A 24,439-nucleotide genomic window follows, 5' to 3' on the forward strand; every position below is an offset into this window, starting at 1 on the left:
AAAGAGTTTAGCCCTTAATCTGAAATGTGTTTTCCTTTTTCTACTTTAGTTCGTCTTGGACTGTTCCTTGTGGTAACTGAAGCCTAATGAGATCTCTCTCACTCTGTTCGGGTTTTTAGACACCCAAGGGTAAATTTCCTCAAATCTTCACACACAGTCCACAGTTATGACCAGAGCGCAGCTAAGTGGCGCAATGTACCAGGCGTAACATGCATTATCTTCGCGATGCATCGGGGCAATTTCCTTTGATTCGATCACAACTGCCATTCGGATATGTCCGTAATTATACATTAAGCAGCACGTTGGGCTTCCTTGAACTACTCAATTAGCCAATGAAGTCACTAGAGAGATTTAGTAGATCGATTTTGAGCTCCGATAACGATATCAGATAAAGATATAATGCATGGGCGCCCTCGTCTTCATACGCTTATTACGGCGTGCGTTTTCTCCACGCTTTGATGATGACGCCTTCTAGGCGTGAGAAATGCGCGTCGCGGTTGAAACTTCTGGCAGCGGGAATCGAGCTTTCTCGCATTTAGTATATCGTCCCAATAACTAAGATTATTGGGACGAGATACGAAATGCGAGAAAGCCCCTTGCTCACGGCCAGAGGTTACCAACCCCGACGCGGATTTAACACGCATAAAAAGCGTCATTATCTAAGCGTGGAGAAAACGCACGCCGAAACAAGCGTGTAAACACAAGGGCCCCCTCACGCCGGCCAAGCGCTAAACCATAGCACAGTTCGCACTTAGGAAGCACAAATTCTAAGCGTTGAAAAACACCACGCTCAGAACAAGCGTGTAAAAATCGCCTATAAACGTTAAACCATAACGCTGTTCACGCTGAAGGTCTATTCACGCGAATATGTTGGCGAGTCTTGTGTCGCGAAACTAGGTTTCGGGAAACAGATTCCCCGTCTGAACGCGACCGGAAAAGCGACGCGCCTCCGAAAAAAGTGGCGCGTCTTCCTCGCTTCTGGAGCAATTTTTCGCTGAAACGTCACCGACGCCCGTCAATCACCCGAAGGAGAAACGCGGACGCTGCCAATGGCCGCTCGACTTCGCTACGACGTCTGACCTTCGAGGAGGAGCGAGCTTTTGGAGGAGTCTCATTTTCGGCCGATTCCGTATCCGAGCCAAAGCCGAAAGAAAACAAACAAACACGGCGAGCGACAAGCGGAGAAGCGGTGCGTACGGGCGACGAGTCTTGGTCCTACTCGGTTGCAGGTAACGGCGCTTTAGCAGTATGTTGGTGGCGCGGTGCAGATTCATCAACAGTCGCGACGAGTGCAAGCACCGGATATAAACCTGATGAATGGGAATAACTTTCTTTATTAGCGCTGCAAAAATGTCCGAAATGCTTCGAGATCACCTGCCTGTTCTTTGACTTTCGCGGTCTTTCCCGGGTTTGGCAGGACTAGTAAACCCAGTGAGCCGAATTTGACCGAAGTTCATTGAGTGATATTAATAAAACAGACTGTCTCTTCACACTGTGCGCACTTCATATGATTTTGATACGAAACGCTTGGTATTCCCGGTGCAGATGACAAGGCTTGGCGAAAGTCTCGTGAGTCAATACGGCCTAGGTTTCGCGCGTCAAACTCCATGTGTGAACAGGCCGGTTTCGCGAAATCTTGGTTTCGCTAAACTGTGGCGCGTTGAAAAGATGCATCGTGTGAATAAGCCTTTAGGGAGCGTTGAAAAACACTACGCTTGAAACAAGCGTGCAAAAAATCGCTTTGCGTCACGCTTGCTCTGCGTGACCATTTTTAGAGTGTATGTCCGCGCACTTCCCGTTACATTTAGCGGGGAAATTGATGTCCAGTGAGCAGTACACGGATTCAGTTTTTCCGTCAAATCTGGCGGGAAAATTGATGTGACGGGACTGACGAAAACTGACGTCACGGGACTTGGAGGCCAATTTAGTTTCCCCGCTTAATTACGCGGGGAAATCGACGTCACCTGACCTGGCGCATATACTATTCAAGACTGTATATGGTCTTCTAAACAAACTAAAACTTCGGAGGTTTGTGTCTGTCCTACGCTATCGTAGATCGACCGCGGTAAACATCAAGTTAGGATACTAAAGTAATACTTAAGAAATTAATTACTTTTTTTTTGTCTAATCGTATTCTGAGGTTTTTAACTCACTGTTAACAAACACGAGCCGTCTCTTGCCCACTCAAGGGACTTCCGCGGCCGCTCCATTTCGACAAGTTCTACAGAAATCGCCAAGTTGCGGATCTAGCGAGGTTCTTCACCTTCGCCATAAAACAGACAAAGAGGGGATAAGTCGTCTAACGGGAGCATTAAAAAAAAATCTTCGACAAATCTCTGGCTAACCAGTCGTTTAGCTATAACCACCCGAAGAACCGGTCATAAAATATTCCCGGAATGTCGCGAGAAGCGGTGAGGGGGCTGGCAATTGCTTTCTCTTATGACCGGAAGTCCGGGGGGGGGGGGGGGGGTTGGCGCTATATGGCGTTCCGGGCATGCGTGTGGCATCCCGCATCTTTAGTTCGCGGGGGGAGACGGGCGGCGGAGCAGTGCACGGGTCGCGTACCTCAAGTCAATCTTCTTTTGTTGTTGTTATGTTGATTTTTTTTTTTTTTTGTTTTTTGCAGGGTTGCTCGTCTCAGCTGCTCGAGGCTCGAGCCATTTGATCCGTGTACAGTCACGGCTGGGCGCCGTAGAGGCGACGAGCAATGCGGGCACCGAATTCCGTGGTGTATTCGTTCAGGGCTCAAACGATGATTTCTGTTTGTTTGCGCATGCCGTTTGTCGGGTGGGAGTCCGTCACCACGTGGCACCGTCCACGCTCAAAATGACTGGCCTCTTCCGGCCAGGGAGAAAGAGCGTGGTCCCCTGCATACAACCTGCAAAAGAGTGCGATTTGTGTGTGTGTGCGCGCGTGTGTGTGTGAGTGTGGATTTGAGCGTTTCACCGCACATCAATGATGCCGTACTGGCAAACTCTGTGCAATAGCTAAATGTGTGGCGTAGTTTGTATAACTAAATTATGTTCATTCAATATTTTGTAAACGTATAGCCATTTGGAATCTCTCGAATTCGTTCCCGTCACCCACCTGGGTACGGAAAGAACTTCGGCCTCTGCCTGTGGGGCTGTGCCAAGCTGCCATTCCCAAAATCGAACGAATCTCTATTGGTGTATCGATCGATGCATGATTCGCTGTCTCGTGTTCTACAGAAAAGCAAACTCACGGACTTCCTTTCTTTTTTTTTTCAGTGTATAGGGCTTTGTCGGCAGCCTACTGTCAAAGCTCTCGGCGACCGACCGTTCCTTTCCCACACAAGCCACACTCGCGTACCGAGGGACGCGTCAAAGTCAAACAGTCGCCGACCGGACCATCGCTCGAGTGTGGCACTGCAACAACAGCAAACGTACAACGCGAGGATATAAATGGCAGGTTCGGAGTCTTCAAGATGAACGCTGCATTCAGACCCTTCCTCCCAGACCATTAAAAGAAAAGCAAGAATAAAGACAGGTACGAAAGCGCGGTATCGAGCTACAAAAGACGCAAAAGTAGAAAGAAAAAAACCACAACTGCCAGTCACGACGTGGACATCCATCTATACGGCGAGACGGGTCTCTTCTCTGAGAGCTAAGCGGCGCAATAGGTGCCTTTCTTTCTCTGTGTTTAGCGTAATCTCGGCATCTCCCGCGTCAGCGCCGTCATCATCGTCATCATCACCGTCATCATTATACCCGCAGCCGTTCTGTCGTCCGTCTCGCCGCCCCGCTCTCGCATTTCCTCCCTTTTATTCTTTTCATCTTATTCTTCGCGCTGATGGTACTACGTGCACACTGCGGTCATATATATCATATACCCCGGGTGTTTCGCCAAACTTTTCGCGGAACAAACGTTTCCCGCAAAAAAGCACGGATCGCAGAAAAAAAAAAAAAGTGTTGTGTTTCTGCAGTGGTTTCGGCGGGTCCTACCGAGGCAGCAGCAGTGGTTACGGATACCCGGTTGGCGGGTTTGCACCCCGGCCGACGTGCCCGCAATCTGACGGTGCGCCCGGGTGCGGAGAAGACGTCGTCTAACCAAGATGCCGGTTGCACGCCAAAAAGATCCCCAGGGGGTCCCAAGTAATCCTCAGTCCTTCGCTGAGGCGTGCCAGATGCCCATCATTTCATTAGTTTGGCACGACCGCCCCCCCTCCCCCCCTTACCCTCACAAACACACACACACACATGCGTTTTTTTTAATCTGTATTAGTCACTCCCAAGGGTTCAATGTAGTAAGGTACATAGCGTTTTCTGTATTATGGGGAAAGGTTAGACGCGTTGACGTTATTAAAGGCGCTGACAAGGGGCCCTAAACTCGTAAAACATAAAGTTGGAACCAAAAGTTCGTGGAGCACGCCAATTGGACGTCGGCGGGATAAGCGCGAAGTGATTGTCGTGATAGGCCAATCGGTGCGCTCTGTCAACTTCGGCCCCAACTGTGTGTTTGACGCGTTTAGAGGCCAAGGGTTCAATGCCGTGCCAATAAATAATTGGTACTCGCTTAGAGTATCGGCACTATATTGGCGATCGTTATGATTGGAAAATGGGACTTCCCGAGCTCCTGCGACTCAGGCAACTCGAGCCATATCGTTTCTTTTTTTTTTTTTTTTTTTAGTCGGCGATTGTTATAACATTTCTGGGGGACGGAAAAGCGTTTCTTGCGATGTCAACTAGAAAGTTACGGATAACCGGACACAATGATTATAAGCGACAAGATGACTGCATTGTCTTTACGCTGGCGTAAGGTATACCTATACTCCAACGTCACCAGTACACCTCAGACGTGGAACTCCCGCGTAGGGGGGGGGGGGGGGGGGGGGGGGGTACCCAAAAACTTCCCGGATAGGAAAGCCTGAGGGCTTTCCTGCGTCACTAATTGGAAGGTCACCGTAGGCCGGAGATTGGACACGACTACGGCGTCAGCGTTCGGCTGGAACTCGTGTCCAATCAGTGAGAACAGGACTCCTTGCCGAACGGTGACGTCACAGTCGTGTCAACTCTGTGGACGCTGGCCTTCCAATCAGTGACGCAGGAAAGCACTTAGGCTTTCTAACCTTGGAGGCGTTTGGAGCTTTATCAAGATTGTCGTTTCAAAAAAGTGTGCGGTGAGAAGCCACTTACACACGTGTTTTCACCTCAAAAACCGTAATTAAAAAGAATGCTTGAGGTACATTTATGCACTTCTTATGAGTTGTGAATGCAAAAGCATATACGTCATTCTTCCGCCCCCTTATTTCGTCTGCGGCGTATTTGCGTCGACGGCAGATCGCGCGCTCTCTTCGCCGCTCTAACCCTGGACGCTTCGTGTTCCCCGCGCGCTAATGGCGCGGACACGCAGCGCCATGGGGTGGCGGTCGTAGAAACTGACGCGCAGCGGCCAATGGGAGCCTCGTTCCTTGAAACTATGACGCGCGCCAGCCAATGGGACCGAAGCCGAAATCCATCAGCTTCACTCCGCTCCTTTGGGATCGGTGGAAACTAGGTGCCGTTTGGCTGGGCTTTTCGCGTGGTTTCATAGATGGGAGCCGGCTTCACTCGAAGACAGGAGTTAAGGCGCCGTTTGGCGCGGCTTCACAGTTGATGACGTCGGCTCGCTTCGATGCTTTCGCATCAGAAGTCCGCCTTCTCGCGGAAAATTACTCACAATTTCCCCCTTTATGTAGAGAATTAAGATATGTGTAAGTGCATTTTAGGCTAGATATACGTCATGCTATCAAGGCGTACACGTTTCAAACGCCAAAAGTATCGCTTCTTCCTCCGAGAACCAAATCTCTAGTAAGAACTTCGCATGGCGTACGAACATGCGCAAAAATTCCTGCTGTCTCGAGATGAAAACGAGCATACAGACGCGGTGCTTCGAAACACATACGCCATCTATAAAATACACCGCAGTTACCGTATACCAAACCGTCCACCCAAAACCCGTGGCACGTCGAAGGACGTGGGACCCGAGCCGTGGGCCCGGGAGAGGGGGTACAGACAACACCATTTAGAATAACGAAGGCCTCGGAACGTCCCGCTCTTCCTCCATGGAAGGCCATCGCGGTCGGAGGGCGCAATCTGAGCAATTGGAGCCGCGAGCCGGATGCCGATCGAGCGTCCTGATCGACGCGCTGATTGGAAACGATCGCGCAGCCGAGCGCACTTAGGCGGCACTCGGTATCCAATCCCGTCTTCGCTCGATCTCAAGGTGATGACGTCGAAATTCCAGTGCACTGGCGCTTCGATTATTCTCCTATAGGTGGTGTTGGTGTACAGCTCGTGGAGGCAACGTCTAAATACAGGCAGTTCCGAAACTCAGCTAATCGGTAAACGTTGGCTTATATGTCTCTGTCATATGGGGCTTTCAACGGATGGCATTAAGTGATCGGTGAGTCAGCTCGCCATACTCTACTCCGTTTCGCATCAAGTCCGATAGCAGACAACCCTATATACGATCCCGTGGGGGCCAATCAATCAGTGTCAAAAGTGCATCGTCATCATGGCGCTCGTCGTCTTTGTGCGTTCGCTATATCACCGGCTAAAACCGATCACGCGCAGTAAATGAGCCGTGATCCTACGCCTTTTTTTGCATGATTGGTTCCTGACGCGCGATGATTGGTCGATCAGATGATAGAATTCGATAGAAATTAGATTATATTCTGCCGCGTGGCGGCCGTATTATTTAGTGGCTCTACGGACGCTTCTAAACACCTATGCACGCGGGCGCCGCCGTAACCGACCTTCCGTTTTTGTTTCCCCCTATTTCGTTTATTTCTATTTATCATTATATTATAGCGGGCCAGGTTATTGCCGTTCTAGATTCTACCGCGTCCTTCTCCCTAGCATTGAACTTTATGGAGGCTCGTCAACGTCCGTGGCTCGGTATCTCGATTAAGACGAGACAAGGTCAGCAATGGCGGGCCGTAACCTGGCGCGTTTTAAAGCGTCCGAAGATTCAACGGTATACGCTACGCACCCGCCAATTCATCCATCGATTCGACGGCACACGCATCCATTGCGAAATCACGACCCGATATTTACCCGGGGGGGACACGAAAGAGCAGGGGGCTTCACCTGCGGCCGGTTTCTTCACCTCGGCAGAGGTGAGAGCGGAGCTCGCACGATAGGTGGCGCCTCTTTCCACCCGTTCGCGTCCACGTTTGTGGATGTGGCCCCCAGGGGTCATCGATATCCATCCTGCTCTGGCCTAGGCTGCCCGAAACAAGCAGGTGCCGAGAAGCGTCGGACACTTCCGCTTCGGCATGTACAGGCTGACCCCAAAGAAAGACCGTGTCTTTTGTTCACGTGTTTATTTTATTTCTTTAGGTACGAGGTCGGGAAGAAGAAACATATAACTTCTGTACACGGCGTTGCGAAGCTGTTGGCATTCCAGACGAGGCACTTCCAACCGGACATGTGTACGCGGTACTCGGTACAAGTGATCGGACCACTAGTGATCCATTACTTTTTGGAGGAATTTTGTGTTAGGAACTGATTAGGAGAGTTGATTACTTTTGCGAGTACTAAAGTTATATTGCAAGCGTTACTATTGTTCCCCTCCACTTTTTAATGGCACCCTTTGTACAAGGTTCTTACCACAGTATCCCGGAGCCAGTCTCCGACGGGAGAATAGTTTACCTAAATTGGTGAATTAAAAGGCGGGTAGTTTATAATTTGGTGATTCTATACTCCCATAGTGGACAGTACACACGAAAGACCCGCCTTTTTCAAACCGACAGAAAAAAATCTGTCGTTTTGAAAAGCTCGAGTAGTCGGAGAGGTAACGGAATTACCTTTCCAAGTAACGGCCCATTACTTTTCCTCTCAGGTAATAATCAATTACTTTTTTTTTCTTTTCAAATAACTTGTACGTGACTACTTCCAACTGAATTCGCTCATCTGAATTCGGCCCACATCTATATCTATATAGAGTCATAGACCAACGCGCACGCGACGTACCGACAGCAGCGCCACCGCAGCGGAGCGATGTCAGAGTCGGGCGCTTTTTTAAATATTATCGACACCCGCGTGTTTTTTGAAGATTCCGCTCTGTGGGGGTGTTTTCACTTTATCACTCGGACGCGCTGCGGCGAAGCAAGACAAGCGAAATCGCGACGCTTACCCAGAGGTTGTCGCTTCGCTGCAGTACACAAGAGCGCCGTGAGAAGCGCACTCAACGAAGGTATCTTACACACCGGAGCAGACTAGGAACACGAGAGATATCGCGAAAATTCCGAGTATACTGTCAGTGTTTGACACTGACAGACCGATCAAATGGGATAGTACGTTATTTGGGGCTAAGATAGAAAGTTCCGAAAATTCGCACAAGCCTACCATAGCGCGGGGGCCTGACCCCTTATAGTATTTTTCAGCGTTTAATGAAGTGAAATCAAAGTTTTGGACGCAATGTCGGCGCAAATTCCTCACATTAGGGCTAAATGTGGCAGGATGTAGCAGGGTGAGCCCCCTGGGGCCGTTCGGCGCTAATGGCAGAACGATCGCATCACTGCGTTCGTGTCCAACTGCGAAACGCGTTTTGGCCTTCAGTGGGTGACGTATAAAAGTTGCCACTACGGCCTGGTAATCCAGTCGCCGAGCGCTTAACTCGGCAGCCAATGGGAGTGTGGCATTAGCTGAAAGGAACGCCTCGTCTGCTTTCTGCGCAGGCGTTGAAGTAACGTCAGAACTCCGAGCCCAGTGGATGACAGATCATCAATATAGTCGGTTACAAGTCCCAAGAAGGTAAGAGAAACTCCTCCCACGAGCGTGATGCGCTTGTTTCAAATTCCTCCGCAGTCGAAAGAATAGTTCACCGGAAGCGCACCTTGTTCCGCTTCAATGGATAGATATCGGCTACAGAGTGATGCCCCAACTTGTCTCCGACCCCCACTTTTTAAGAAAGTGGCCTTTGTATCCATCGGAGGGGGAACCTAACCCCCGAAAGTCGTATTTGTTTCCATCGGAGAGGGAAAATTCGAATCTCCCTCTCGTGACTTCCACAACGCTAAGTCAAAGTAGAAAGATAAAGTAGTATTTACAGGAAGGCAAAACCCTCTCCCGCGTTGGTCACGACATCACGGAAACGATGGGACGCTATTGGATGCGGAGGTGGCGGAGGGATATGTGAATCCCTTTGAGGCGCATTTGCCGCTACCTTTCGAAGTCTACCCACTACCTTTTAAATCGGAGCCAATCAGGGCTCCATGTTCTGACGTTACAGCAACCGCTGGCAGCGACCTTTACATTCAGTCCTATTTAATGCATAACATGCGCCATGAAATGCATGATGGAATTGGTGTGCCACGTGAAGTATATTTTCCCGCTAAATCTAGCGGGGAAACTGAATGGTTGTGTAGGTAACGTGACGTCGGTTTTCCCCGCTAAATTTAGCGGGGAAAATGGATTGATGTCTAGGTCACAAGACGTGAATTTTCCCACTAAAATCTAGCGGGTAACTGAAGTTGTGTATAGGTCCACGTTACGTCAATTTCCCGCTTGATTTAGCGGGGAAACTGAGTTGATTGACGTATAGGCCACGTACCGTCAATGTCCCCAAGGTGCACAGATCAGCTGACGCCACATATTGTCAATTTTTCCGCCAAATTTAGTGGAGAAACCGAATTGGCCCATCTGTCCCGTAACGCAAAGGTCACGTTTCATCAAGTTTCTCGCTAAATTCAGCTAAAAATCTGAATTCGTGTATAGGTCTCGTGACATCAATTTCCTCTCTAAATCTAGCGGGAAATGCACAGACGGACGGACGGACAAAATTTTGGGATCGGAGGGTATCGTTAGATATCAATGCATGCTTTAACAATTGTGCCATGTGTATGTTTAGACAGCCGGAAGTTGGTCAGCCTCGCTGGGCGTCGGGTGCCTCGCCTGTAGAGGATACATTTAGCCAGTGCGGTACAACCGATGGCCTAACTTCTTTAACGCGCATCACGCAGTAGTCATACACGACGACCGCAAGCCGGTATACGATGCTCATCCAGATGAAAGCGGGCAGGGGTGGGGATTGAAGCCAGGGGCATAGCATATATATATATATATACTGACAAGGCCTGACAGACCGAAAGCGAGAAGCGGCCGCCGAAATGGAAAAGGTGGAGCGGTAGACAACGGATGAGAGGAGAGCCACGTGACTGGCGCCCCGCTGCGGCGAGACGCCGAAACACACTTCTCCCAAACGAACAAGTCTGTTTCGGGTCCTCACCGCTGCAAAAGCTGTGCGCTGACGTCCATGGTTTTCCGAGAAATGGCTCTTTGATGCTCTGTGCTACCAGATCGTCGCGCTCCAAATCTGCGATCGGGCATTCTATGGTTCCGTCGTCGGACTGCCAGGCCTTGTGAGTATAGACGATAGCAAGCTGGGCGACTGGCCGCCGCCATGTCTCTGCTCGAGCAGGCACGCCCGTGCGATTACGAGCTTGCCAAAGATACGTTCACCCGCGCGTTGCACGCGCTTGTACGCATGGGGCACCACTTGTGGCGCCATGCTTGCAATTGTCTATAGAGGAGGCTATGCCAGGAGGTTCTGCAGCGCGAGCTTTCACTTCACGCGCTCCCAGCTGCGGTGCGCTCACACACTCGGCCACCGATCTCGCGTGCGACCATAGGTGTTGGAGAGGTAGATTGGAAACGCGACCAAGGACGGAGGCGACCGACCCTAGCGCGGATAATTGCGGCCAACGAATGAAAGCGTCCACTTTCCCACTTAGGAGGAGACGAGGAGGTCAAGCGCGGGGTGGACCGCCTCGAAGAGGAAACAAAGCGGCTGCAATCCTGGCCAAGCAGGGACTAAACGCCAAGGTCGTCGGGGCGAGAGCAAAGAGCACAGGCTCGGCCGAAGGAAAAGAAACGCGAGACTCGCTATAGGAAAAGAAATTAATACTGCGGGAAAAACAAACAAGCGAGAAATAGAAACCGTATAGGCGGGTCACCTCCCAGGTGGCGCGGGGCGATAAAACGGGGGCACGAGGTGCGACCGAGCAGCTCATTAGAGGCAGTGGAGGCGACGGGTTTTCGCTTTGGTCGCCACGCCGACAGATTCTTCTCGACGTCGCCTGCTCATACCATTTAGGTCCAATGTGTCCGACTGGCTCGCACCGAGAACCGGTTTGGCACATTCGGCCAGAATTACTTTTCCGCTCCTCCCACTATACCTAAGCACGATGACAACGAGAAACAGTAAACGATTCGACGACAGCAATGGGGCGTGCGTGGTATATCTTTACTTGTAACTTTTCTCTTACCATGCGGCCAAAACGACTTCCGTTTCTCCCTCTCCCTGAGAACGGCGACAGATAGTAAAGCATATGACAACAACGGCAGTAGGACACAAGATTACAGTGAGAGCGCAGGCGAGCTGGTGTACATAGTCTCGATAAATTACCCCAGTATCTCTTCTTGAAACTTTTTTTTTGTTGTTCTTTATCGTGGAGATCCAGTTTCGGCACACTTGGCCCCCAGGATTACTTTTCTGTCTCTCCCTCTCGCCATAAACGACCAAAATAACAAAGGCCAAACGATGTGACGACAGCAATAGGGCGTGGTATATCGTTTCTTGTAATTTTCCTTTCCTTTCGTTTTTAGCACGATCGAAGAACCGGTTCGGCTTATACTCGGTCAGAATTACTTTTCTGTTTCTGCCTCTCCCCAACAAAAACAAATATGGTACGAGATTTGATAGCAACAATAATAGTGATTGATGTCTCGAAGCCTTTAGTTCTTCCTCACGAAGAATATCAGTTCGGCACGTTCGCTCCGAATGACTTAAGAACTGTAAGAACAACGTAGGGGAAAAGTTTGAATAAGCGCAATAATAGGACGTGATAACTTTCTTCGTTACTACTTGTTCCTCGCAAAAACCCGTTTGACCCATTAGGCCAGTATTACTTTTCTATTTCTGCCTACACCTACAGAACCGCAAAGAGTGAAATATTTGATGACAACAACAACGGAACTTGGTATCAAGCAACTTTCTGTTATTTCTCACGGAGAAACGGTTCGGCACATTCCGCAAGATTGACTTAAAGCCTGCTTCGCATGGTGCGGTTTTCCTCGCGATTTGGCAGCTGGGGCGTCGAGTATGGCAGCCTCCACCCCGACTTTTCTTTCGCACGAGCGACGTCGCAACTACAAAATCGCGAGCGAAATCGCACCACTTGAATCAGGCATAAGAATGACGAGAAGAATCGTAGTGTAAAATATTAGACAACAACAACAGCAGGGTGTGGTATCACGCAATTACTTCGTATTTCTCGCAGAGAACCAGTTTGGCAGATTCGGTAAGAATTTTTTTTTTTCGCTTCTGCTTTTCTTTAAGAACGACAAGTACAACAAACAGTAAACTGTTTGATAACAAGAACATTAAAGCTTGGAATCATGCAACTTTTTGTTGCTTCTCAAGGAGAATCAGTTCGACACATTCGGCCGAAACGACAAGAACAATATTAGGTAAGATATTGGAGAGCAATAACAATATGGCACGATGTCTGTTCTCGCGAATAGTTCATCTCGCAGAGAACTAGTTTAGGAAATTGTGCCAGAATTATTTTTCCATTTCTGCGTATCTCTAAGGACGACAAAGACAACAAGGGGGTGACGCGGCGAAGGGACGAACACAATGAGCGGCAGCTTGCAGAGAAGGAAAACGGGCCACTGTGACGTGCGTGCGGAAGGACACATACAAACAAACAAAAAACGGCAACATTAAACCGCCGCTTTCTCACGACGTGTCGGAGCGCCACTGGGGCGCTCACGGCTGCGAGCGCCGACGACGAGCCGCTAATTGGGGAAAAGAAACGGTGGCAAAAGTGCGCGGGACCGTCCTCTCGGCGGTCGCAGCAGGTGAGGTCCCCCCCCTTCCCTGGGGCCCACCACCATCAAGCTCTCTCTCCTCGGGGCACGCGGTGTCTGTGCCTCGTCGCCCCTATACTAACGATGTCTTCGCACAAGCGGCTGCCTGGGTATGTGTGTAAAACGACACTCGCGTGCAAGCTCCCGTATTTATAGATATGGGCGTCGCGTGTGGGTATACCGGTCCAGCCAGCTGCAGAGTTATCCCTGGGCAAACGCGAATCACTCTCCAAGAAAAAAAAAAAGTAAATGATGTCGAAATTGTTACGCTAATTCTGGACGAAATGCGTTAGCATTTAGAGCGAGGGTTCCGACCTGGCGAAAGATGGGAATCCCAACGTGGTAACGGTCCTGTTGCCTTCGGAGAATCAGTCTCGTTCCCTTCCGGGTGTCGGCGGTTTCGCGCAAACGATGTCGTCGCTGCGTCTATGTTTTACGTTGTCGCGTATACGTTGTTCCACGGACGCTCGATCCCGCGGCGCGTCATTGGAAGCGTGCCAGAAGGCTCTTTCCCTCTTGTAAGAGGGAAAGGGCATCTAGTCACTGACAGAATGAAAACGGCCGGGCGTGTCTTTGGGACGCCCGCGGCTTCCAGCGCGCGACCCACGCCTTCCGCCGTGCTTTGGCTGCGTCCGCGCGCTCCAGGCGCACGAGACGCGTCACGTGACATCGTGACGTCACGTGACCATGTGGCCCATGGTGGCACACATAAGGTGGCCCGCGGTGACCACGTGACCTATAGCCTGTGACACCCACCGAGGGACTCGTACCAACGGCGAGACCACGCGTGACCCATGGTAACACGAAACCACGTGACCCCACGGCGATTTTGTCGGGTGTGACCAAAGTGCAGGACATTTCACGACAAGTACGGTGAATTTAGGACAGTATTGTTTTTCCTTCCGAGATATTTGAAAACAAGCACAGGTCATTTCACGCTCAGCAAACTGTACAAAATTCCGCAAAAAAGAGGGAGAGAGACGTATTGGGTGTATGTCATCCAATACTTGAACCCCCTTTTTTTTTTTTTGCTGTCACGCTTATTTATTTAGAAAACAACGCGTGCCATTTAAGCTAATAGTAGGAAGTGACACTGAGTTCGTTCGGTACACAAATTAATGGTTACAGAAACGACGGCTGGCGGGCAACGGGAATTCCTTACCTCTCGAAGAATTTTTTTTTCTTAAAGGTTGCTTTTTATGTGTTCATGTCGATCTTTTTGTTGTTGTTGCTGTTGTTGTTTTTTCTTCACTACCAGAGCAGGCGTTTATACTATATATTTTTCTCCTGATAAATTTTCTGCGCAACGAACACCGGCCTCCGCTCCCACCATCGACGTTTTTCGAAGGACCCGAAAAGGTTTAAGACACGCCACAAACAACTTTTTACGTATTTATTTTTTATTGAGTGTTTAAGGAGAGCAGCCGCTACTGGCTGCCGGCGCGATCAAAAGGCCGCCACGTTCACTACGTTTCCATTTTTCTCTTCTCGAATTGGTACCCTTTTCTCCCGTCCTCAGAAAGAAGGTGAACACGACTGACGAACCGAAACGCCAGACCGAGCAAACCGCGCCGAACCGAAGAGAGAAACAAGAAAAATAAAGAGATATCCCTCAAATTCCTCTAGCTCGGTCGATCGTTTCACAGATAGGGGGCTGCTGTTTGCGATCGCATACTTTCTTCACTCTGATTACTGATCTCGCGTCCGCTTGAGTGTATTACACTGGGCTACACTGGTAAGCAAACAAGCGATCGCCGTTTCCCCCCCCCCCCCCCCCCCCCCCCCCAAAAAAAAATATAAGGGCATGTCATCGAAACTATTATGGTGGTGGACAGTGTCCACTTAGTGCGCTAACCTAAGCAGTAAAATTTGGTGCTTGAAAATAGACTCTCCAAATAAAACTAAAGAAATCGCCGACGTCGTGTTCCCAAAAACAGTGTCGAGCAGTATCTCCGTATCCCATGTATCGAATCTCTTTTTTTTTCAACAGCCAAGGCTTTTGGAAGTGCTTTTATTTTTTCTCACACGTGGAGCTCCTTGATAATCTTTTTTAATGTGTATGTTGACACAGCAGGAAGTTGGACAGCACAAGTGGGCATCTGGCGACGTCGCTACCGATGGGAAATTTAGCCAGTGCAGTGAAATATCGATGGCCATTGATTTTTGTAAAATTTTCTCCGCGGACTAAATATCTACCACGAAGAAATACAGCAGTTTCCGAACGAGAAGTCTCTGCGGCAAAAGTTGGTTCGAGCAGTCCGAAGCGAACGCTGGTTTTATAGTCTAGAGCGTTCGCGTCGTGCTATGAAAACAGTTTGCACCGGACAGGCAAACAGAACCTTACGTACCATTCTGCTTCTGAAGCGGCGTTTATAGGAGGAGATGGCGGCGGATCGAATGCGAAACGGCGAATCGTCTGAAATCCTGCGCTGAAAATATTCAAACATATTTGCTGGTCGCTGCTCGACCCAGACGAGCTCGAGGAAGCGTAGCCCGGTATTTCCCACGAACGATCGCGACGGCCTTCTGACTGCTTCTGGCGAAACAGGCTCAAGCAGCCCATGCGCCCTGATGTTTATTATGGTGCCTGGAACGCGTCTCCGACTGGTGTGTTTACCGCGGTCAAAAAAGTGGTCCCTCGATTTCCGCCTGATGACGTCATACAAGTGTCATGCTGTCGCCGGTCGCGACCCTGGCGGCGTTCCAACAGTTGTCATACATATGGCATGCGCCTGTTCTGCTGCAGGTCGCTCTCCACTGTGACAGTTCACGGAAGCTACAGCAGCCGGAAGTTGGGACGCCTCGGACGCCGTGACGACAGCGACACTCGCGTTTGCTCGTGCTTTTCGCCATCATTTCTACGGCCAACCGCCAGGATCGCGACAGACAACAGCATGACACTCCGGCTTCTGTGACGTCATTTGTTGTCACTTGGGGACCACTTTTGATGTAAGGGCGGGATATAAAACGCTAAACACACCAGTCGAAGACGCGATCCAGGCACCATAATGTTTATGCATCTGACGCCACAACAAGATGGCGGACCGGTAAAGTTGCAGGTTAGTTTCGGTTTCGGTTATAACCGTATTTGAACGATGAAAAATTGTTTTAAAAAAGTCTTTGGGGAAATTTACTCGCTGTTCTACACGGGATCAGTCTCTTGTGCTCGTTCAGAAAGTACGCTTAGTTAAAAACGTTCAAATTGATGCCGGAGCTCAAACACCAATAGTAAATATTCGATTCTGCTCCCGGTGGTTTCTTAGCTCGACCAGAGTTCAACGGTTTTTTTGTACACAATCGGTACAAAAAAAAAAGGAGTAAAAAATATATTAAAAATAGGGACAGCCGCTGCATGCAGATGGCGCTGACCCCCGGCGGCGATCGCCACGCCTCCACGCGGGCTCACCCTCGGTAACTCGATTTCCCGAACGAGCCGCAACCTAAACGGCCTCACGAGAATCCCAACAACGGCGTTAAGCGTCCGTCACAAGTCTTCTCCGGGCCGAGCGAGCCTAGCGGCAAACAAAGGTTCCACGGAAAATGTTCCGGCCCACCAAGTTCGATGAGCCGTGCACCAGCACACAGCCGAGAGAGAAAGAGGGAGAGAGAGAACTATAAAAGTGCGGCGCTCTGTTGTGTGCGGCGAGCGTGTCCGACGAAGCGATGCCCCCAACCGGATCCATTTGGCGCCCAACGTGGGGCGTGCAACACGCATGCGCGCGCTTCGAGAGCGAGCGCGTGTGAACCTTGTCTGCTCGCACACTTCTAAAAAAAATAATAAACTGACACGAACTTTGTGTGCATTGCAGGGTAGTCGCCAGTAGATATAACATGTGTCGGCTTTAGAGGAATCGTATGAGCTCGTTTCTCGCATCTTCGGCCGTAACACTGACGCATACTGGATACTTTGGTGCCTGGGACGCGTCTACGACTGGTGTGTTTGCCGGGTCCTAAAAAGTGGTCCCTCGATTGCCGCCTGATGACGTCATAGGACTGTCACGCTGTCGGTGGTCGCGATCCTGGCGGTGTTGCAGCAAAGCTGCTGCATGCGGCAGACGGATGTTCTGCCGCAGGTTGCTTTCCAGTTTGACGGTCCGCGGAAGCAGCTGCGGCAGCCTGGGGTTGCGCGACTCCGCGTCGAAGAGACACTCGCATTCCCTCGCACCTTTTTGGCCGTGATTTTAGCACCACCCGCCAGAATCGCGAGATTCCAACAGCCAACCCTCGATACAAGTTGTATACCGGAGGATTAAAAGGTTGGGAGGGTGATTCCCCCGTAAAAATGCGAAGACGAGGTTTTTTTTTTTTTTTTTTTTTTTTTTGAATGACACGCAAACAGCTTCACACCTTTTTAGTGGTGCTTTGATTGCCCTAACAACATCCGATCCATATCACTTACCAGCAGTTCAAGGCGTTTTTTTTCTCCTTTTCAGCATGGATTTCACGAGTCATTTTAAAGCGAGGCTAAGCTTTTATGTTTAGCAGATGATCTGCATTCCATTCTTGTCCGTGGATCTCCGACGGACCGCATATTCCTTGCTTTTTTTAAAAGCATTTAATGAAGTATGTCACAAACTACTTTTCTTAAATTGGATGAACTTAACTCGGACGTCAATGCCAACCCTCAATACTCTGAGGCGCCTAGGGCATGTGGATGGCTGTGTGTGCGAGGAGGGCTGCTGACGTGGACTGGACGGGAGAAAGCGGCTTGACCTTCGGGACTGTGGATGTCAGGTGGGGGCACCGGGGGGGGGGGGGGGGCTTGGCTTTTAAAACGAGTGTCTGACAAAAAAAAAAAAAAAAAAGTTCAGCTGTGTTTGAGACGTTGTGTTGTGTTCGTCCCCTTCTGTGTTCCTCAGTCTCGGGTTTTGTTACCAGGAATCATCACCAGCTCGCTGTTTTTTTAAGTATTATTACGTCAATGATCTTGCATGGTTGCATTCTTTCCTCAATAACCAGTCTCAATCTGTAACAGCTAACAATACGGATTATCATTCTTCGGCAATTGGTTCAGGCGTACGTCAAACTCCATCCAGCACATTTTGAACTTAAAACAAACAAAATATAACTTATCTCGTCGGTACTGTCATTGAAGATCAAAGAGCAATGATTTGTGAGCGGTACTTCGTTAAAATCTTTACGTAAAACTATAAGATCATGTGTCTAGTGCTCAAAAATTTGCAACATGGCGGCGGCCAATTGGGGGTCACATTCAGCTGCCATTTTATCGCTCTAAGGTACTCTTCCTCGTTGTAAAAGGCGTACAGTTTTCGATAAGCATTCGCGAAGTGTCTACCTTCCACCCAAATCCGACAAGCTACAAGCTCGGTTAACCTCTGAACGTTGTATGACTGCAAGGTAATGCGTGATTGCGTTCTTTTCATTCAGGCAAACGACGCGGACGTCATCTGCTCCCTGTGGCCCCCAGGCAACAGCGCCGCTGCCAGGGAGGAGAGCTCATGGGAAAGTAGAGGCGAACACAATCTGGTCCTGCGCTTGCTGGGCAGTTTAACTTTACAAATACAGTGACTTTATAAGACGGCACGAAGTTGTCGGAATTTTTTTTTCCCCGAAGTTTTATTAACATTTCTAACTTCACAAAGTTTTAACCAACAAGCCTGTGGAGCGATTCTATACGGCGCCTACCGGAGCTTCGCCTTTTCAGTCAATTCTTTTGTGCAACATTGCCGAGGCTAATGTATACCTTTTCACGGTGCTACAGCCCCGCAGCACTGTGGAAGGCTTCCTCTTGCGTCTCATTCGCACGCCCTCTGGTGCGAAGAAGGCGCCAAACAATCGTCACGCGCTCATAGCTTCGACATCGTTGGAGCAATGCGGAAACTATATACAGCCTTGGCAATGTATACGTGGCACTATAGTTAACGACAACGGGTATAGTTTAACCGAGAATAAGCTTTCTTCTACATAATGCCTCGGAGGCACAAATATGATTTAAAGTGGCAACGTGCGTTTGATGCGTGCACGCGCGCGCCTTGCTTAAGAAAAACTCCGCGCATGCATTATTTCCACGATTCGCCGGAAGACACTTTTACCGGGTAAAAACCGCGCCGGTAAAGTGAGCGACAAAAAAGCGGACCTCACGTAAAAGGAAAGCAGCTCACAAAGGACAACACAAAAGCGAGACATTAAACGGAGGAAAAAGTCCGCCCCAACAAACCACGAGGACAGTCGTGTTGACAACTCGACAGCGAACGCATGCGCGAAAACGGCCAGAAAGGGGCGCTGAAAGCCGCGCGGGCATGTGCGTCATTCTCGAGGACATTCGTGGCTCACATATCGTGTGGCTCGCATCTGTCATCCTTCCTTTTCATCGTGCACTCCAGCATTGCGCCCACGTTGCGGGACGGTATACGAGACGCGTGGCACTTATTGGCTTCAGGGGGTGCGGGCTTTCGGCAGGGGTCGATTGCGCATCGTCACGATGAAGATGTCACCCTCCCATGACACCACGCGTCGACGGTGTCGCCGTGTCAATGGGCACATCACGACGTCCGTTTCGCCACAAACTTGGGCTCGTGGAGAAAGACGCACGATTCGACCGCGACCCGACAAACGCCGTCGCTCACGCGCGCGCGCACGCGCTGCCGAGTCAGTTGTCTGACGACCACTCGGCTGGTGTCTATGACTAACAGGCAGAAACGTATGACACATTCTACAGCGCGGTACACACCTTACCGGCGCCTGTACATCCAAGTAAAAAAAAAAAGAAAAAGAAAAAAAATGAGGACATTTAAGCACTTCTTATGAGTTGTGAATGCGAAAGCATGAATGTCGTTCTTCTCCTCCTTTATAGTTCGTCTGTGCACGTTTCGCTCTATACTGCCGAGGTTGCGGCCGACGGCCAAAAAGCGCGCGCTCTCGTGAAGTGGCCGCGCCGCGCTGAGCTCGGCCGTGCAGCCTCTCCGGAGTCTGCCCGGGCGCGCTCTGCTGGCTCTGCGGCCAGCCGCTCCCTGTTACCGGAGGCCGGGCAGCTGTGCTGCCATGGAGAGGGCTTCTCTGTGGGTTGGTGTTTCTTGGAACTACACTGCGCGGCAGCCAATGGGAGCCTCGTTCCTTGAAGCTATGACGCGCGTCAGCCAATGGGAGCCTATCCATCAAATCACTGCTACAGGCGACAGGCTTCGCTCCATTGGGACAGGGGAGTTTAGGTGCCGTTTCGCGCGACTTCAAAAGCATATAACGCCGGTGCGCTCCATAGGACAGTTAATGCTCTTGCATTAAAATGCTGAGTCCCCGTTTTGTGGACGCATTTACGCGCGGTGTCGAACATCACGCAGGAGGGAGCTTCTGCTCATGTTCAGAAGGCGTTCCACAGCCCCGTCCACGAGGATGGCAGCGCATGGGAGGTAAATAATTGAAATGGTCTACCCCGTTCTTTGTGGACGCAGTGCGAACGCGTGCTTTTGTTTGTTCGCCCGTTCCCGCGACCCACGAGGCCGTCCTGCACGTGCTCGGTCGTCACACCTCGCAGCCCATGGACAGGAATGAGCGCAGCCACGAAGGAAATATTATTTATGCATCACCGTTACGCGGCCCACGCACTGACCACCATTTCGTTCTTGCGTAATCAGCCCGCGTGGCAGTTCGTATAACGTCTACGTAAAGATCCGAGTCCGCCAATCTTCCCACGCACTTTCGACCATCTCGCAACGGTGGGACATAAAGGCCGATATATGAATGGTGTCTGGACTTAAAGTGCGAGACGAAGTACAGAAGGTATAGCATCGTCTCGTGTATATATGTTGCGAAAGACGGCTGCCCCCGACGATATCAAAGGCCAATCAGCGCGCCAATTCTTTCCCGCGGGTTTATACATCAACTCATGGACTCTCCGACGGTCAGGATATACTGCGCAGACGTCTCATCTCGCGATAATCTTGTTTCTGCGCACGCGCAGTGCCCACGGTGTGTTCCAATCTCCCGCGGTGGATTTCCGATTGCCAGCGGCAATTTCGACGGTGTATGCGTGTAAAAAAAACACGATGGGAGTTCGTATAGTAATCACGTCCGTGCAGTGCCGAATTCGATCATTCTCCTTTCCATTAATGAAAGCATAAAGAACGCGACCACAGCGACGCATTCGGTTGCCCAGCTCTCGCCAACACACCACGGGGTTTTCCCAGTAGCAGTTTGGCAGCTCGCGTGGATGGAAAGCTTGCTGGCACGGGCGGCGCACCACGAAACCGCATATCGTATATTCCCGAGGCAACCTTATAGACAGCACTCACCTGGAGCTCCTGGGCCTGCTCCTCGATGAGCACCTGCTGCTGGCGCACCGTGTCCTCCAGTTCCTGGTTCCTCTCCAGGAGCGTCTTGCCCAGCTCGGCCGCCAGCTGGAGGTCTGCACAGCACCGCATGCGGAGAGCGGGAGAAAAGGTCCACCAAGTTTAGTCGCTATAGGAACACATAGGGTGTTTTCGACGCGTAACAAATTTCTTTAAAAAATATTAAAAAAACCGTGAAAATTTCATTATTCTAGTCTGTGCAATTGAGTTGATCGGCCAGTGGGACGTGATGGGCTAATCGTAACCAGTCGTAAAATGAACTCACTTGAATAACTTTATTAATGAGGGAACACAAGCAACTCGACACAGCCCAGGGTGATCGAAAACCACTAATGCAGTAAACTGCAGCGAAATTTGGAACGCGCGAGAAGTACGGCGATGCGCTGAAGTTACGCGGCGCGAAAACGGGAATCGTGTAACACCGGCGCACGTGCTTAGCATTTGCGCTTTCACGCCGCCGTATCCTTGAACCGGTTGTACGAGTGGTAATTTTAGCGTACTCTACTCGGGGACAACTTTTCTCGGCAATGCAGTCCAAGGTATACGGGCACGCGTGTCCTGTCCCCTTTATGAGCGCTGATTCAAGCAGCGCCCGGGCGCCCTCCTCCTCGCTGAAATGCCGAGGAAAGTTGTGCCCCCGAGATATAGAGCAGGCTTCCCACGAGCTCCAAATCTTTCCGAAAAATTCACCGATTTAGTGGTATTCCATGACACTCAACCGGTGTCTAATCGGAAAGACGCGTTTATTTTCCTTAATTAAAAGGTCAATTTACAAAATGTAGTTAATTCAGCGACGTACCGTGGATATCATAACCATATATACTATGTCTATAACTCACCAGCATGGACTGCATTAAGTGTAGCCTTCGCGGGTTTGTGAAAACAAATCTGTGCTATATATCCTTTGGCATTTCGATACGCTAATAATTGTGTTGTTTGTACGTTCAGACAGCCGGAAGTTAGTCAGCGTGAACAGTCGTCTGGCGTCTCAGCTGTAGATGAGAAATTCAGCCGGTGCAGTACAACCCCCTGCCTGGGGTCTTCGACGTGTATCACGCGGTAGTATATTAGTGCGGTACCCGTTACAAGTAATCAAATTATTTTTACGATACTTTTCGGAGTAATTTTGTAATATTTTGGGTACATTTAGAAGGAAGCAATCGCGAGGGTTATCCGTTCATTACTTTGGGAAATATTTGCATGGTCCTATGAACCGTTACTATTTTCTCTCCCCTTTTTAATGGTGGCATTTGTTTGTACAGGTTCGCCTTCACGGAATCCTGGTACTAAGTCTCAGACAGGAGAGATTACCAAAACTGGTGGATGAAGCGCAGAAGAAGTTCATAATTCGGTTACCGTAATTCAATAACGGACAGTGCGAACAACCAGCTTTCATATTGAAGCGGCAGGTTAAATCGTATTCTCAGCTTCATATCATTCCCTGGGATCCCAACATTGTTCTCCGTGGTTCGTTGTCTCGTTTTCTGCAAAAAAGTGAACCCCAATATTTTTTTTTAATATATACATAAATAATATTAACGTTAGAAGATTTACCTCGACATCCTCATTTAGATTTTATTTCTTTTAACGCATACGAAGAGGTAAAACACCAACTTAATGCCTTCCTCCGTCTCAAACATTTACACAATATCAATATTTGTATTCATTCGTGCTCATTCTACGCCCTATTTCAGGTCGAAACATTGATCTTTGTAACAATCAACACGCTTATTTTTTTTTTCTTTTGGTTTTCTCCCTTCGAGCTGTCTGTATTGCATCGTGAGAGGTTGAACGCGTTCTTGCTTTGTTTCCTCTCTTCCGTAAGCACTTGGCTTTCATCTCCAAAAGGAAGATCACTATATTGTACGAACAAAATGGACAAAGTATAAGGCCGAACAACGCGCACGATAAGTACACATAAGGAGGCCGTTTAGGTGCGCCTGCAGCCAGCCGCGCACGCCAGATATCGGCGGCAAAGCTGTCGATCCCAATCTCCGCGCCAAATAAATTGCCCCCCGCGCAACACGGTAGCCCACGATAACGGGGGCTGTTCGAGAATAGCCGCACACCGACGGAGCTGTCCAAAACAATCTACGCCGCGGTCGCTCGTTTTCTCTGGCAGCCCCGGGCGGTTGTCGTTTTCCGCGTTACCGCGTAAACGGGACGAGCCGTCTTTGTATACAGTCCGTTTACTTTACGTCAGACCGCACCGGAGACTTTACGTCAGACCGCACGCCATATACTAGCCATCCCCAGCCAATCCGGTGCCGCGAAAGGATCACGTGACTGGGCGCGTCCCTCAAGGTCACGGGACACTCATACAGCAAATAGATATAGGTACTGTCGAGACCGGTTATAACGAAGTCGCGGTTATAACGAAATAGTGGCAACAGCGAAACGATCACGATTACCCATTCCCATTTGCATTTCGTTATAAGTTATAACCGAAGTCGGTTATAACGAAATAGCGGATATAGCGAAGTGATTTCCGACTCCCGTTGATTTCGTTATAACCGGTATCGACATACGTATACTGCGCGCCATATACCAAGTCTGACACAGTGTATACGATCCGGTATGGGCCAATCGGGAAGCGTCAAAAAGTGCACCGTCACGGCGATCGTCGTTACTGTCAACGAGTGAATCGGTGTGTCACGCGTGGTACGTATATTGTCCCCACTAAATATTTAGCGGGGAAACTAAATGGTCGTATAGGTCGCGTGACGTGGACAGATCGATTTCCCCACGCTAAATTTAGCGGGAAAGCATGGATTCGTGTCTAGGTTGCGAGACGTGAATTTTCCCGCTAAGTTTGGCCGGGAAACTGAGCCGACGTCACGTGGCGTCAATTTCCCCAAAGGTGTATAGGTAACTTGACGTCAGGAGACGGCACTTTCCCGCCAAATTTAGCGGGGAACCTGAATTGGCGCTTAGATCACGCGATGTCACATGTTCCGCTAAATTTAGCGGGAAACTTAATCGGTCGGTTATGTCTCGTGACGTCGGGTCGCGTGACATCGATTTTCCCGCTAAATTTAGCCGAGAAACTGAATTCGTGTATGGATCTCGCGACACCAATTTCCCCGCTAAATCTGGCGGGGAAACGCACGGATGGACAAAATTTTGGGATTGTGGGGGGTAGCGTTAAGAAGCATTTCACGCTCTAAAAAAGCGAAGGCATTTACTTTGCGCGTGACTGATTTAGCCGTTAATTGCAAAAAGGTTAAGACGACGAGTGCCACAACGATGGACTTCGAC

At 49.8% G+C, this 24,439-nt stretch overlaps 1 protein-coding gene across 1 annotated transcript in view; it reads right to left on the minus strand.

Moving 5' to 3' along the window:
* The window catches only part of LOC8026970 (cerebellar degeneration-related protein 2-like), a 152,368-nt gene that overhangs the window by 65,096 nt on the left and 62,833 nt on the right, over window positions 1-24,439 (minus strand). Inside the window, exon 2 of the mRNA XM_029977598.4 lies at window positions 21,125-21,237. Within this exon, the coding sequence (XP_029833458.3) occupies window positions 21,125-21,237 (113 nt within the window). The remainder of the gene's footprint in view (window positions 1-21,124; window positions 21,238-24,439) is intronic.

This window comes from Ixodes scapularis, unplaced genomic scaffold (assembly GCF_016920785.2).
Source record: "Ixodes scapularis isolate PalLabHiFi unplaced genomic scaffold, ASM1692078v2 PGA_scaffold6__148_contigs__length_123643588, whole genome shotgun sequence".
In the NCBI taxonomy this organism is placed as follows: domain Eukaryota; kingdom Metazoa; phylum Arthropoda; class Arachnida; order Ixodida; family Ixodidae; genus Ixodes; species Ixodes scapularis.